Below are 16,217 nucleotides of genomic sequence, written 5' to 3'. Positions count from 1 at the left end.
GGCCGAACTAAAACATAGTGAAAGGCTTAATCACCGGGCAACAACTTAAGGGTTGCGGCACAACGCACTTTCTAAAGCATTCCGATCCGGTAGCTCGCGGAACAGGAACAACGGCGGCGAAAAAAATAAGTTTTTTGGTGGGACCCGTAGGGTTATGCATTGTCGGCAGGGAAGAACCATAGCGCGATACGCTGCACGAGCACTGCCGCCCACTACACGCCTCGTTCGTGAATATAATCGTCCACGCATGAGGTAAGGCGCCGAGCATGACCCGAAGCGTCAGCAACGGGTGCCCAAGCGGCATCAGCGGCAGAGCGTGAACGACCACGATTTCCCACGTCTAAGCGATGCTTCCCTTGCCTGGCGGCGAGGTTCGACCACGGGAGTCCTTTAAAAGGCCGAAATCCGCCGTGGCAGCCTCGACTCTTGCAAGTGCGCGTGCGCGAGTGCCTTTTGTGGACCGGTCGGCATACACCGACGCTTTGCATTCGGATTTACCTACGGAAAAAAGATTCGTCTTCGTCTAGCTACGTCATGCCCAGCTACGTCACCTTCCTGGTGGGTAGAACTGAACGTTTACCATGCTGCCTCGTGTGGGTTTAGCGCTAATGATGATGCATCGGAAATGTCGATACTAGAAAAATGACCCACTGGATTGAAAATTTCGCGGTTTCATCCGTGTCTGCTAATACTAGAAACATATTGCAAAAGCGAAGCCACAAGTTTAAGCGAGTGCCGAATCGGCTTAGATCAGCTGCCGTCTTAACATACCACACGGGGTTCCACAAGGGAGTCAAAACATAAAACCAAGTGCCCTGAAAAGTTTGACAACTAAAGCAAGATACATTATTATTATTATTATCATTATTATTATTTAACAATATTTCAAGTCGTCTGCAGTTCTTTTCTGTATTTAGTGTATGCATGCGCGAGCACTCAGGCTTCGGGATTGTTCCTAGGTGCGCTAAATAAATGATTGATTGATTATTACACAGTATACTCTATGTCCACTAAGGTCGGCAAAAGAAATTTCGACAGGACCCATCTCATAAAGAACGTCGAAATTGACGCGATTAGCATTGAAGCAATGTAGCGACACAATGCATTGCTACCGCCGAAACTAGTCAAGCATGACGCATGAACTGTAGCTGGGCTCTTCCCTCGCACTCCGACGATGACGAGGGCGATGTTGATGTTGATGAGCTTTATTGGAATGTCTTTTGAAACAGGACGGCGACAAATAGTCAGGTAGTTTACCTGGTAAAATCAGGTTTTACAACATCTACCAATTTCCAGTATTCTGCCTATCTGATCTCGATATCTACTTTCGTCAATATATTGAACCCCAATCTATTTATTGTACTGTTACCTACGCTTGCAGTGACGCCTATTCCATCAACTTATTCGCTGCTTTCTTTCCACCACTCCTGTAAACGTCTTTCACTTATCGCTACTTTATCATTTTACCTCCCCCTCCCCTCTCTCCCCAGCGTAGGGTAGCAAACCGGATCTTCCCCTCTGGTTAACCTCCCTGCCTTTCTCCTTTCCTCTGTCTCTCTCTCTCTCACTTATCTCGACTGCTGGCCAGTTAATGCTTCGATTCGCGTACAATTCCAACGCTTTTGGAAGGTGGGCGTTCGCTATGGCTCTAGCTGAGCGAATTCCTTCGAATTAAATTACTATGTGCTGACTCATTTCTGCTCCTTTATTTTATCCCACTCATGCCTCACTCTGTGGCGCATGTTGGCTCTAGTATGTTTTTGTCCTCAGACAGCCAGTTCAGGCCTCATATAGCAAGACACTGCGCTTTGTGTTCTCATATAGTTATATCATTATTGCTGCATTCCGCTGTCCTTTTATTTGCAAATTCTTTTTGGTGGGTGCTTGACTAAGTCTTTCCTTCGTTTATATATATGCCGAGGTATTTATATTCCTTGGCCATGGGTATAACTTGCTGTTGAATTGACATCGCCTAGTTACTCGATTCCACATTAAAGCTCAAGTTTCTCATTTCTCTGTGGCAAATTCAAGGTCCACATTTGTCGTCAAGTTGCTGCACATATTGGCCAGTGTCTGGAAATCTCATGCATTGTCCGCTAGTAGCCCAATGTCGTCCGCACACATCAGCGCCGGAGCCTTCTCTTGCACCATTTGCCCATTACGCGTGTATCATAAATCAAATCTTAAGTGACTGTTTTTCAGTTCTCTTTATATACGCTTAACATAAAGCCTGAACAACAGTCGAGACAGAGGGCATCCTTGGTTCAGTCCTTGGGGAATTTTCACCATTTTATTACAATTTCGGCTTTCCTGTACAATTTTTGCTCGGTTGTCTCCATTTTTACTTCGTTGTCGCAGCAGCTCCACGACATCGTTATCTATGCCTTCGTGCTTGAGAATATCCCATAACAGCTAACTGTCTACGTTGTCGTAGGCTCGCTTAATATCGGAAAATGCTATACATAAGGTCTATTTCGACCTATTGAAACCTTTCTGCACTGAGTTAGAAAAAAAGTACTATCTTATAAGCGCCTGCCTTGTCTGAACTCATTCTGCAGTTGCCCCAGTACATACTTTATTTCTGACCATTTCGGCGGTTCTAATTTTATAGCGTCCATTGTTATTCTATATAGTTCTATATAGCTTCGACGTTACTGTACCTGGCCGCTACGAGCTTTTTCTATTCTTATCACCTTTGCCTTTGCAGATGAGGTTAACCTTACTGTCACGCCATCCAAATGGAATTTTTTTCGTTGTAATCACTAGCTCAATGGCAGTATTCAGCAGTGCTTTGCTCTTTGGATTGAGGGTTTTGATTAGCTGTATCGGGATTTTATCGAATCCTGCGGCGGTGTTATTAGGGACATTTTCGTCAGCTTTTTTCCATAAAAGTTTTTATGCTAAATTTTGATCTATCAGTGCATCCGCAACATGTCGCCAAGTGTGCGATTGAACCGCTTGGTCAGACCGTTGGTTTGGGGATGCTACGCGGTCGATTTGAGCGTAAATTTTCCTGCACTTAGCGAGGTGGGCTTGGATGCCCTCCGACAGGAAGACACGGCCCCTATCACGAAGTAGTTCTCGGGGAGCACCGCGGCGAAGAACAAAATTGCGAAGGATGAAAAAGCAACGTGACGGGTGGTTGCTGCTGGCAGAGCTGAATTCTCAGCGCAGTGAGTAAGGTGATCTACGCCGACAATAATCCACCGATTTCCCCACTCGCTGCATGGAAGCAGGCCGTAGAGGTCGATGCCAATGCAGTCGAACGGACGAGCCGGGCATGGTAGCGGCTGCAACAGTCGTGTGAAACGCTGGGTAAGTGTCTTGCCTTGTTGGCATGTAGTACAAGACCGGATGTACTTTTGCGCAAAGTTGTGCATGCCTCGCCAATAACAGCGCTGATGCGACGTTGTGTAAGTTTTGAGGATGCCGGCATGAGCGCTTAGGAGATCAGCGTGAAAAGACGCGCAGATGTCAGATTGCCTATGACGAGGTATAGCAAGGAACCACTTCCGACCGTCGGGCATGTAGTTTCGGCAATATAGATTGTTGTCCCGCACGGAAAAGTGTGTTGCTTGGTGGCGCAGTGCTCGTGTCGAACAGACATCAGACGGAGTGGCAAGGTCGTCAAGTAACATTACCAGTGTTGGGTCCTTGCGCTGCTCTGTGAGCATGTCAGCGATGGTCAACGGTGACAGGGTGGACGAGGAAGCTGACAAAGACGCCACATCAGGCGTCAGTGGGGAGCGAGAGCTCGCATCTGCGTCGGAGCGCTTGTGACCGGAGCGGTACATGACGCGGATGTCGTACTCTTGCAAGCGAAGCGGCCAACGTCCCAAGCGTCCCGACGGGTCTTTCAAGGAAGAAAGCCAACACAGGGCGTGGTGGTCAGTAACTACGGCGAAAGAACAGCCGTAAAGGTATGGGCGAAACTTGCTTAGTGCCCAAATGATCGCCAGGCACTCCTTTTCAGTGACGGAGTAATTTAATTCTGCTTTCTTTAGAGTACGGCTCGCATAAGAACGACGTATTCAACATAGTGAGCTTTCAGTTGAGCTAAGAACGTTGAGTAAAGGCGGACTCCGCTGGTGTCAGTATGAACTTGAGTGGGAGCATCAGGGTCGTAGTGGCGAAAAATCGGTGGTGAGGTCAAGTGGTGCAACTGCTGAAATGCTGCATCACATTCAGGTGACCATGCTGCTATGCCGTTACTGGCGGAAAGTAAACTTGTCAAGGGCGCCATGATGGATGCGAAATTGCGTACGATGGGACGAAAATAGGAACATAAGCCAATAAAACAACTGAGGGTTTCGATAAACGTGGGCGTCGGGAAGCCTGCAACGGCGCGGAGCTTGTATGGGTCCGGGAGGACGCCGTCTTTTGAGATAACGTGACCCAAGATGCTTAGCTTGCTTGCTGCAGAACGGCACTTTTTTGAGGTTAAGCTGTAAGTCGGCAGATGCGAGACAGGTCAGAAGGTCATTCAGGCGAGCGAGATGTCTCGGAAAATTGGTTGGGAAGACGACGATGTCGTCGAGGCAACATAAGCAGGTCTTCCATTTGTGGCCGCGAAGAACGGTGTCGATCATACGCTCAAAAGTAGCAGGCGTGTTGCACAACCCGAAGGGCATGCCCTTAAACTCGTAGAGGCCATTGGGTGTGACGCATGCGGTCTTCGGTTGGTCAGGTTCGGCCATTGGAACTTGCCAGTACCCGGAGCGCGGACCCAAGGAACTGAAATACGCTGCGCCTTGTAAACAGTCGAGAGCGTCATCGATTCGAGGCAGTGCATAAACGTCTTTTCTCGTTATCTTGTTTAGGCGTCTGTAGTCGTCAGAAAAACGAATGGACCCATCTTCTTTTTCTTACCGATACGACAGGTCAAGGCCAAGGGCTTTGAGAGGGACTGATGACTGCATACGTTTGAGCATGTCGTCCACTTGCTCCATGATGATTCGGCGCTCTTTGGCGGAGACACAATACGGGCGCTGACACAAGGTGGAGTGGGAACCGGTGTCGGTGGTGTGAGAAACACCGGTGGCACGGTCCAATAACGTAGGATGACAGTCAAAAGAAGAGAGAAACTTGTGAAAGACAGCGAGAAGCTGGCGGTGATGAGATGGGCAAAGAGTAGTGTCGATGGCGTTGTGAAACCCACTAAAGGTGTTGAGTCTGAGAGCGAAGCGATGGCGTCAACGTAACATCGGAGTCTGTAGGAGCATCGAGATCGTCAACATATTCGACCGCCTGGAAGTATCCTATGGTCTCTCCAGGCAGTAGGCTGATCGGGCACTGGTAGTAGTAGGTGACCAGCATCACAGTTGACCCAGATGTTATAGTGAGCATGGCAAACGGATGAACTTTGCCCTTGCGCTGAGGAAACACATCGGACGGCGTGAACACTACATTGGCGTCAGATGCGGCATCAGACGACAGGACAACAGCCATTGACGACTCAGGGGTATCGTTGTGTCGGCATCAACAGTGAGTTTGTCGGCAAAATGAGAAGAGCTGGTCAGCAGTGATTCACATAGTGGTAAAAGCGACACTTCTGGCATACGAAGAGTCAATGACAGCATGATGACGTGACAGGAAATCCCAACCAAGGATGAGGTCCTGAGAGCACAATGGTTATGTACAGAACGTCGTTGATGACGACACGGGCCGTGCATACAGATTAAGGGTGAATTGGCTGCGCGCTAGCAGTGGCGAGCACCAGGCCGGAGGGAGCTGTAGTCACTTTTTGTAGTTTGCAACGAAGGTTCGAGTGAATGACGGAAGCGGCTGCTCCGGTATCGACTGGTGCCACTGCGGGTACTCCCTCTACAAAAGCGGTAACAACATTTCGCGGCGAAAATTGAGGTCTTGAGAACGTCGATGTATTTGCAGTTCTTGCCTCAGGAACTGCACCAGTCACTTTCCCTCTTCAGTAGGAGCTCGACGACGCAGGGGCGAAATCGAACGCCGACGAGAGGAAGGGGAATGCCGAGTTTCCGACCGACGGTCAGTGTCAAGACGTCGTGGGGAAAATGGAGGCGTGGCGGCGTATTGTCGTGCCTAGCTGGGCGTGTCAAAGGTGGTACGCGTAGTTGGGGCGCGGCGGCGACAGAAGTGCGCCACATGGCCAGCAATGCCGCAGGCAAAGCAGATAGGCCGGCTGTCTTGAGTGCGCCACGTCTCGGTAGGACGAAAAAACTGTGTTGATGGTCGGGCAACTGGAAATGAAGCCGGATGCATGGGTGATGAAACGGAAGCTGTCGGCGCAGGTGGCCATGCAACCACAGCTGCATAACTGAGTGGGAGCAACGTAGGGTGAGTGGCAAAATTGGTATGGGCCAGCGGCACACTCATAGGATTGGGTGGGGCCGGGGGGGGGGGGGGTCGTAGGAGTTGCAGGAAGCGCTTCGGGCATCAGAGTCCGGATGGCTTGCTGCAGCATTGGAGGCAAAGCTGGCGGAGGTGCGTAGCGGTGAGGCAGCAGCGAGAGCTGGCTGACCACCTCTTCACGAATAAAATCTTTAATATGCTGCGAGAGGGTCGAGTTGGTTTTTATTTATTTATTTATTTACACATACTGCAGCCCCTGCTGGGGCTATAGCAGGAGTGGATAATACACTATAGTACAAGAAAGAAATACAATAGGCAACAAAAAAAGTTTAGGCGCAGTGTTGAGGGAGTAGAGACAAGAATTCATTTATTGGGAGAGAACGGTTGGTTCCTGGTAGAAACCGCGATGCTCGAGACGGAATCGGCGTGCTGAATAGAACATAGGCGGGTGATGGAACGTTGGCGGCGCAGCTCGTCAAAGCTCTGCCAGAGGTTAATGAGGACTGACACGCTAGTTGGGCTTTTATCCAGCAACATCTGGAATGCGCTGTCCTCAATGCCCTTGAGGATGTGTTTGATCTTGTTATCCTCTGACATGCTGGGAATCGCCCGCTTGCACAAATCGAGAACATCCTCGATGTAGCTGGGGAATGTCTCTCCAGGGTGCGTTGCGCGCTGGCGTAGACGCTGTTCAGCCCGTGGCTTACGCACAGCTGGGCGATCAAACACTTGGGCAAAAAGAGTCTTAAACGTGGACCAGCTGGTAAAGTCGGATTCGTGGTTCAAGAACCAAAATTTGGCTACGTCGGTGTAGTAGAAAGGCGCGTGGGTCAGCTTAGACTGGTCATCCCATTTGTTATGAGCACTTACACCTTCGTACGATGACAGCCAGTCTTCCATGTCGTGTTCGCCGGTCCCACTGAACATAGGTGGGTCGCGTTGACGAGCGACGCCAGCACAGATGACAGTGGCAGTTGGTGGTGCAGGCAACGAGGTGGCGGGATCAGGCGTAGTGCAGGGCGATGTTGTTGGCAGGGTTCGAGTGCGGAGCTCCAGGACGAGGCGAAGGATCTCGGCAACCTCCACCAAATGCGACCAGGTTTATTGTCGTTCACGATGTTGTGGAACACTAGGTATATAAAGGCACTGTAAGGGCTGGCCATAGTTCGCGTTGAAGTGAGAGGCAGCACGAACGTCAATTCTCTCGCTGCGGCGGGCATTATCTTGAAAGCATTGGTCTTACGCGATGGACGGACGGGTTTCGTCGTTGGGTAGGCACAGAAAAGCTTACGCATTTGAAACTGCGAACACGGCAGGCAATTAACATGCGAAAATAAAAACTAAACAAAGAACATATCACGCGAGGTCATAAAGCGAGCGAACATCATATTCCATAAACCAGAATCAACCCTATTTAGTAAGTCAGAAAACAGTGAAAACAAAAAAATGACATAGAACAGGAACAAAACAATAACAAGAGCGACATCAGACGCTTGGCACCTTTCCACTATGAGGACGATAAATAAACAACACACCGCTTTTACTGACGCCGCGTCATCACAGTAAAAAAAAGGGAAGCAGCACTTTTTGAGATCGACTTTAATCGGATATGGATGCAATATCAGCAATACCAGCTATATCCAATATCGTTGGATGTATGTCGAATAAAACAGTAAATAAAAATATTTGCTTGAGGATAAAAGACTCCAACCTGATGCCGATGATGAATACGGGAAGAGTGGTATGTGGAATTAGGAATGGGTTGGTTGCGTAGATATGAAGACAATGGATTTTGTGATGTAAAACGTAAAACGTTTATCCGGAGTAATAAGCAAGGTGACAATAAACTTGGTCTTGTAGATATAGCGCTGGCCATGCGGTTATAGTTAAAGAGACTAAAGCTCACGCTATTACTCTGGACTACTTAAGGAACGTATTGTAGGTTAGAATGGTTGAGGTCCCAAATGAACGGGCCGTATTCTAGCTCAGAAAGACCGAATGTTTTGTAGAGAAGTAATACTTTAGTGACACGGCAGCTTTATGAATTAATTAAATTTTGGGGTTTTACGCGTCAAAACTACGATTTGATTACGAGGCGCACCGTACAGTGAGGGGCTCCAGATTACTTTCTACCACCTGGTGTTCTTGAACGTGCACTTAATGCACAGTGCGCAATGCACGTGCAGGCGTTTTCGCATTTCACCATCATCGAAATGCGGTCGCCGCGGCCGGGATTCATTCCTAAATTGGCATTGCTCAAAGCGTTGCTGATGGTATTGCTCAGTAGTGCAACGCCATAGCCACTACGCCACCGCGGTGGGTCTGGAGCTTTAATAAAAATTTCGTCCTAAATATCCCAACGTGCGGTTAGTATTAGCCCTTATTATAGCGATATGTTGGTTCCTATTTAAAGTCGGAATAATCACCACACCTAAGTATCGATAATGACAACATGGATTCAAGGTGAAGATTGTTTAATAAATTGAAGTGAATTGAATTTTATTCTGCAACAAGAAAAAGTTACGAGGAGGACATGTAAAACCTGTAAGAACAGCTTGAGGAGCACTGACCCCCTAGCAAACGGGGAAGCATAAAAGCATGCGGATAAGGGAGCACGACCTACTAAGAGGAAACACTTACAGAAGATACAAAACGTCACTTGAAGAGAGTATTATACAGTAGTCATAAAGAAAAAGGAAATCATCGTATCATATTACTATACAAACATTAAGCGCAGTTGTTTTGGTGATGTACTAGATATGTCAATCTCATTTTCTTTTATTATATGGTTTAGAAGTGTAGCCAACTGAAATTTTAACATTTGATTTCCGTAATTGTTTCTACATTTGGCGACGTACGACACTTCAGGGTGGCGTACAATATAAGCAAGGAAGCTTTTCTCTCGCCTTGCTATGTTTGTCATGGCAACATTATTTTTCAGCAAACCGAGTTTATATAAACGGCATAGCTTGTAATCATACATTGATGGAACCTTAATGATGTGGTGCTTCTTAAACAAGTCTGCAGTGTGGTAGCAATATGGGATTTTGCAGGCTTGGCGTAAAACACTTTTTTGCAGTACGGTAAGTTTGCTAATGTTTGCAGCTGTTGGTGTGGATCATACAAGAAGCGCGTACTTCAATAGAGAAGAAAATAAACAGTTATATATGACCATGTTACCAGAAGTAGGAAAATGGTAGCAGTGGCGGCGCATAATGCCGGTTGTCCTAGATAGCTTATTATTAATGTAGTTGACGTGATTATCCCATGTTATGTTTTCTGAAAAATACACGCCCAATGATTTTAAGCTTTTTACCAGTTCAATTTTAGAGTTATTTAACGAAACGGTAGGTAACTGGATATGTGTGTGGCCGGGGGTGAAATAAAACAGCCTTCGTTTTATTAATGTTTAGTTTCAGGCAGTTCGTTTGAGCCCATGCATTATTTCAGACAGTGCGCTATTCACTCAACTACCCAAATCGGCACACCAGCTGCCTGAAAAGAATAAACTCGTGTCATCAGTGTAGATCATACAATGGGTTGTTTCATCAAAGTGGACAATATCATTAATATAAAGTATGAACAGAAATGGTCCCAGGATGCTTCCCTGTGGGACACCTGTTTTAATAGATTTTATTCAGGAATGTTTTCCTTCAATGCCAACAAATTGAGTACGGTATAGCAAATACTACTTGATTAGTTTTATGCGCGATACCTCTTATGCCATAATGATACAGTTTTTGAAGCAGAATATCATGATTAATGAGGTCAAAGGCTTTTGAAAAATCTAAAAAAGCCCAAGTATCATATTTCTGCACTCGAAATTTTCTAGAATGAATTTCTTTTGGACCAGTAGTGCGAGCAGTGTAGACTTGTGACTCTGTAGAGCTTGGGCGGGATGCACGCATGAATTTGCACTTGTTGGTGTCAATTCCATTAACCATATTGTTAAAGCTCGCGAAAAGTGGAGCACAGCCAGTCGCGCAGCAACTTTTCGTGTTTTGCAGACTTTATTTAACGCTTGCCAAAAAAAAAAAAATTGAGTAGCGCGTATTGAGCAACAGAAAGATGGATCGGGAATTTTTCAGGGTGGTCTGTAATTTTCTCAAGGACAATTTCGCTATGATTATAGCGAAACACAAATTAACTAGGCAAAACACACAAAAGATGTCTGTCTTATTCTAGGTGACGGCAAGCAACACTGACTTGATTCTGTTCAGCTACGTGGCACTCGCTTATCTTTATTTTGTGGAGCAAGTTACGTGGGACACTCTGTACGCACATGGGCTATGTGGGACGCCGTTGTGGGTGGTTCCGGATCGTTACTTACCAACGATTTTTCTAAAAGGAGCGCAAAAATTGCAGTAGAGGGCACTTTTGCATTATGTTTCGATGTCACCGCAGCCAAAATAGTTCCGCGAAGTCAAGCTGACCCTCAACTGCATTAGGCCATATTTACCAAAACACAGCCTCTGGTTTTGACTGGTGCAGAATTATTTTTTTTCAGAGCATGAAATGTATGGCACGAAAGTCCAGCCTCTGAAGGAACACACGTGCCTTCATTCCCGCGTGTCTCTTCTTCATTCCCCTTAACCATAGCAGGGCGGAGAAATGGCCTCTTCGGAGGCTTCAAGCTGGAGTGGTTCTTGCACCATACTTTATCTGGGCTCGGTGATCGACGAAAGACGACCAAAGAAAGGGCTTCGAGTTCTCTGCTCCTTTAGCAAATTCAGATTCTCGACGCCTTCTTTCGATGAGCCCTGAACGTGGGCGATCAGGCTCAAGATATTAAAAAAGGCTGGACTTAAGCCACACTTCTCTGTAGGCTACAACCGTCTAGGGACGGATAAAAAGTTTGTAAATGACATTGGTGCAGCTCTTGCACGATGTGGAGTTGGAACTATTCACTCCATTTTCCTTCATTTCCTACATGACTTGCGGCAAATTCCAGCCGAATATAAGAAACGTGCTTTGTTGTTCCCAGTGCGCCATGGTAGCTGTTGTTCGGCTGACACCTGCTGACGCCGGTTATCTTGGTGGAGGAGGCATCGGTCTTGGTGGCGGAGGCTACGGTGGTGGAGGCTACGGCGGTGGAGGCTACGGCGGCGGGGGCTACGGCGGCGGCGGCTATGGCGGTGGGGGCTACGGTGGCGGGGGCTACGGAAAGGTATTTGACCGTCATCATCGGCGTATATATGCCCCCTGATGGACAAATGTGTATCTCCGAAATGTTCAGTTACCGCTGTCTTGTATCAACGATATCCACTATATGTCCGCACATTTGTTAATCTTATCAAACCACTTAGTCCTGCACTGCCCTCCATTGCTCATCCTTGTTTTGTGAGTCTGGTAAAATCATGTTACGCTCACAACACTCGTTCTCGTAAGCGCTTAGCAAAAGAAAGGTACTAACTCGCCGCGGTGGACTACAGGCTATATTATGGCTTCCTTCCACCATGGCTATATCAAGCCATCGTGGAAGGAAGCCTGCGGACACTTTTACACGTTTCTTTTTTTTTCTGGGGTAAGCTAGTGGCATGGGATGCTAAACACATGATCACTTTGTTTGGTTTGCTTGGTTTGGTCGCGTTCGCGCTTGTTTCGATTGTCATGATTTGCGATTGTTTGTAATCTGATTGTATTCACGACACGAATTGTGGAGCACTTTATGGAGGCCAAGAGCCACAAGCGATTACGCTGGTACCTTCGACGATACCTGTATAAAAGCCGACGCACTTGACCTGCAGATAAGATTTTCGACGATTACCGACTCTGCTATATGTCTCTCTGAAATTTTCTGTGTCAATATATCATAAAAGGAGAACACGTAGAGAGCCGGGCTCAAATTTTGCACTATGGAGCATATATAGTACCAGTCGGTGAATTTTTTGCTCAGTAACGTGTTGTAGGACATGTGTGCAATATGATTGTGTTTGTGTTGAAAAGCTAGGACAGCACGTCGGTGTGTGCTGGGCTTACGGCGAAATGAAGATCAAACGTAAGTGCAATGTGGAAAAAAAAATTACTTCGATGTCCAACGCCTTGGAATAGTGGAATTTTTCTTTGCCAAAATGAATTACTTATTCCGTAAATAGTAATAAACTGTTTTAAGGTTTTCACCATTACTTACTTATTTATACGATTATGAAAGAACTCTTATTCCCGCTCTACTACGACAGGAACGAGCTTGCAAACCCTCAGGTATTTACAAGCGCAACCACGTGTTATAAGCGCAGATGAGCACGCCTGGATTCAAAGGCGATCATGTAACACGTGCCCAGCTTAGCTCTGGCCACGCGTCGTGTAGCCTCCATACTTTTCGCAAAGAATGTGCAGTGCTCAAGACGAATTGACGTTAAAATCCGAGCGTGTCTGTGCATTTCATCGCAGCTGTGGCAACCGTACAGCTTCGGCTACCAAGTCCTGGACAAGTACGGCACCCAGCACCGCCAAGAGAAGAGCAATGGTCTGGGCGGCGTGAAGGGAAGCTACGGCTTCACGGACGCGTGGGGTCGCTTCCGGCAGGTGCACTACGTGGCCGACAAGCATGGATTTCGAGCCAAGGTGCTGACAAATGAGCCCGGCACGGCAAACCAGCATCCGGCAGCCGTGCGAATGCTGTCCAGCGGGGGCGGAGGTCCCGGTCATTAACTAGGGAATGGGCGATACATGCTCACGTAGAGGTAAACGACTGGACAGTGACGGACGGGCAAACCTCGACCGAATGAAGCTTGACAAAACGATTGGAAATGGAAATGCGTGCTTTTCATGCATGCTAGGGTGAAGAATGAACCTACTTTTATTTGTATTCGGATCTGACAGCATGTGATTAGCGGTTGTGATGATAATTATGGTCATGATGACGATGATGTGGTGCACGAGCGAGCTGGTTTTATTAAGGATATATTTTGTAGAGATTCGGAAATTTTTCAAGCAGACGTCTCGAGAGAAGTAGCCAATGCTAGGGTAAATTAGCGGCATACAGAGAGAGCAACGTAAGAATATTGTTTGCGAAGGCTTTCGTGGTGTATGAAATGGCTCAAGCTAATCATTGTAATCGCATTCTATTAGAGACATGTTTTGAATAAAACACAGCGTTAGGCAAATTTTTGTGTAGACCCTAGAAATACCGAGCTAAACGTCGGGCGAGCAATATTTGTGCGTTTTCAGTTTCATAGTATACTGATCGCCTGGTGATGATTGCGCCTTTGTTGCTACGATCTGATATTGCTGTCACGTGGTTTTGTCCGTACCACTTACTTTGCAGTTGTGTCGTGTGACATTTAACATCTTCTGGAGGTAGAAGCACAAGGCTACACATCGGGGCAAAGTCGTCAAGCTTATATATGAGTGATAGATAGTATTGTAAGAAATAGCATAGGTCGCTGACATGTGCGTCATAACTTTTGCTTTTCAAAACGCCCTTTTTGCTAATAAAATCCCCGACAGAAGCTAAATCTACTTTAACGATGCTAATAAATACTGGCGCATGATGAGCACAGCAGAGAATATTGTAAGATTTTATCTCCCACCAAAGCGAGTCATCTATGGCATTAAACACAGCAAAGCCATCTTCAAGGACTTGCGAACTTGCAAAGCTCTGTCATCTTGTTCGAGGCGCATGCGTGTTGTTGGGACGCCTTCGTGACCACTCCGACGAGTAATTTTCTTCCTCAACCACCAGCTTTCACAAGCTGTGCATTTCGTTACGCAGGCGATAGAGGCCATGGAGAAATATTGTGAATGCGAACAAAGGGCTATTGTGCTGCAACTATCGAATACAATGAGACTCGCCTCGGAGGCCTTGCACGTGTGCTATAGATGGTGGCAGTTTTTTTTTTAAATTTGATGTCGACTTTGTTGACATCAGCAGGCACATTGCCAATTGAGCAAATCTACATTTGTTCAGGCTAAACTGTGATCTCAAGTTATGAGAGAGAACTTGGGGAAAGGTGTCAGCTGGACTGCAAAAACGGTGTTAGTACGCCCCATGACCTTAGCGTGGTTTGTGGTACGAGTACGAAACCTGGCATGGCAGCGAGCCTATTTTGCCCAAAGAACAGCGAAAGGGACCGTTAATATATAGCTTCTATGAGCAATTCAATCAAGCCCTGGGCCCAGTAAAAGGAAATGATGTTATTGAGCTTTATGGTGAAAGTCTTGAGCACAATAATGTTCATGTTAATGTAAGTAAGTAAGAGGAGAACTGTATAAGTTTGACTGTTGGTACAAAAAAAGATTGAACTTCATTTGGTGACCTTTTTACCAGTTATGCTATATTCTCTCGTGAGAGTGACGAGATGGAAAAAAGGCCTTTGACCGATATGAGAGAAAGCCTTGGCAAACATATACGTTTAAAGCCAATCTGAAGGCGAAGTCCCAAATGCTAAGTGGCGCCAGCAACCAAAGGAACTATGAACCTACCAGTTAGCGATGTGAACAAGAAACGAGGAACTGCTTATGTGCTATGGTCATTGTAATCGTATGAAACTAACCACTCCTAAAATTTGCATTCCCAAAGGAAATACAGCACTGAGATAACGTTCTGTATTATAGATACTGCTCTGAAATTTTCTATATTTTTCTGTAGCTCAACTACAGCGCAGGCATCTCACTTGTGGAATACATTTAGCTACACGAGGAAAATACTTTTTTATAAAACGCGCATGGAAACTGTGGCTGGTGTAAAAAAATAAATAGAAATAGTGGAAAGCTTTTCCCAGAAGTTACCAAGAAAGCATCGGTAAACGGAGTGCGTGGCATCAGTAGTGCGCGTCTGGAAAGGGCAGAAAAATAAACTGCACACATTTCACAACGCACTACGTTTACTGCGCTTATGGAGAACTAAAAAGACTGAATAGCAGCATTAGACAGAAGGCTCATGAAGGAAGTGGATAGAATGGACGCTTAGACGGAAGGTCAGAAAGTACATGCTTCAGAAGGTCGCGGAAGCTGTTAACGAAGCCAGCAATTTTTTTTGGCTTCTGTTGTTTATGTTTCAGAATGAAGGCCGCAAATTCACGGTGTATAGAGCCGTGTTTGACTTGCATAATGAATAACAAACGCGGAGTGGAAGGTCTCAGTACAGCGGTGTACCTAGAGGAAGTCACTTAGCCTTACAAAAGCTTTGCCGTGACACGTGGCCGCTTTTGTTAGTGCGTTTGCATGACAGGAAGAGCTGAGTGTAGTTTGACATTGCGCTTGCAGCACTTTAAGTGGTTATAGGAAACTACAAATCTGGTTTACCGACAGCTACAAGTATCGGAGAATCACTTCAGTGCTATTGCTGCGGGATTGTCCGTCCAGCTGTTGATATATGCAAGTTACTCTGTCACATCTGGCGAGATTGTTGTTCAAAAGATACGAGGTGGTTGGTTATTTTGAGTACATTTCATTCGCGAAATTTCATTTTCACATTTTCACATTTCTCAGGTTTCTTGCTTGAGCTTTCTTCTTTAAAATTCCGCTCCCCGTACTTATTTGTAGAAGATAAAACGTGCTGGGCTGATTTACAAACGTGTACAATATTAGCAAAGAATATAAAACCCCCGAACATTCGTGTTTTCGGCCCCATGCTTTAAATATTTTCTTACTTCAAAGTGACCAGAACATGATATTGTACCTTGCCTATTTCGGAATACTAGACTATACGTGTGTCGAGTTTGTGTTTTTCCCTCTAAGTTGTCAACAACGCACATTTTGTGTATATATACCGTTCCCAAATATCATTCGTGATCGGAGTCCAAAACAAGAAAGGGGCTGGCAGATGGAAGACTGTGGTATAAAGTTTGTAAACAAGGATAAGATGCCTCAGAAAGGCTGGCCAACGTTTCAATAGGAGGACCTATCTTCGTCAAAGGCGTCTCCGCCTTTGACGAAGATGGGTCCTC

At 46.2% G+C, this 16,217-nt stretch overlaps 1 protein-coding gene across 1 annotated transcript; it reads left to right on the top strand.

Moving 5' to 3' along the window:
• The first annotated feature begins 442 nt into the window (after positions 1-442).
• On the top strand, positions 443-16,099 carry LOC135906900 (eggshell protein 1-like). The gene is made up of 3 exons (XM_065438533.2): positions 443-558; positions 11,312-11,494; positions 12,718-16,099. Exons 1-3 carry the CDS (start codon positions 535-537, stop codon positions 12,976-12,978), a joined length of 468 nt encoding a protein of 155 aa, XP_065294605.2. The 5' UTR covers positions 443-534; the 3' UTR covers positions 12,979-16,099.
• Positions 16,100-16,217: the final 118 nt, after the last annotated feature.

This window comes from Dermacentor albipictus, chromosome 5 (assembly GCF_038994185.2).
Source record: "Dermacentor albipictus isolate Rhodes 1998 colony chromosome 5, USDA_Dalb.pri_finalv2, whole genome shotgun sequence".
In the NCBI taxonomy this organism is placed as follows: domain Eukaryota; kingdom Metazoa; phylum Arthropoda; class Arachnida; order Ixodida; family Ixodidae; genus Dermacentor; species Dermacentor albipictus.
The sequence above is the reverse complement of the archived record's forward strand: the minus strand, read 5'-3'. Positions and strand labels throughout refer to the sequence as shown.

Coding starts and splice junctions, on each gene's coding strand:
- LOC135906900 (XM_065438533.2), top strand. CDS start 535: ATGCCCAGCTACGTCACCTTCCTG. Junction 559..11,311: donor CCAGCTACGTCACCTTCCTG/GTGGGTAGAACT, acceptor TGTTGTTCCCAG/TGCGCCATGGTAGCTGTTGT. Junction 11,495..12,717: donor GTGGCGGGGGCTACGGAAAG/GTATTTGACCGT, acceptor ATTTCATCGCAG/CTGTGGCAACCGTACAGCTT.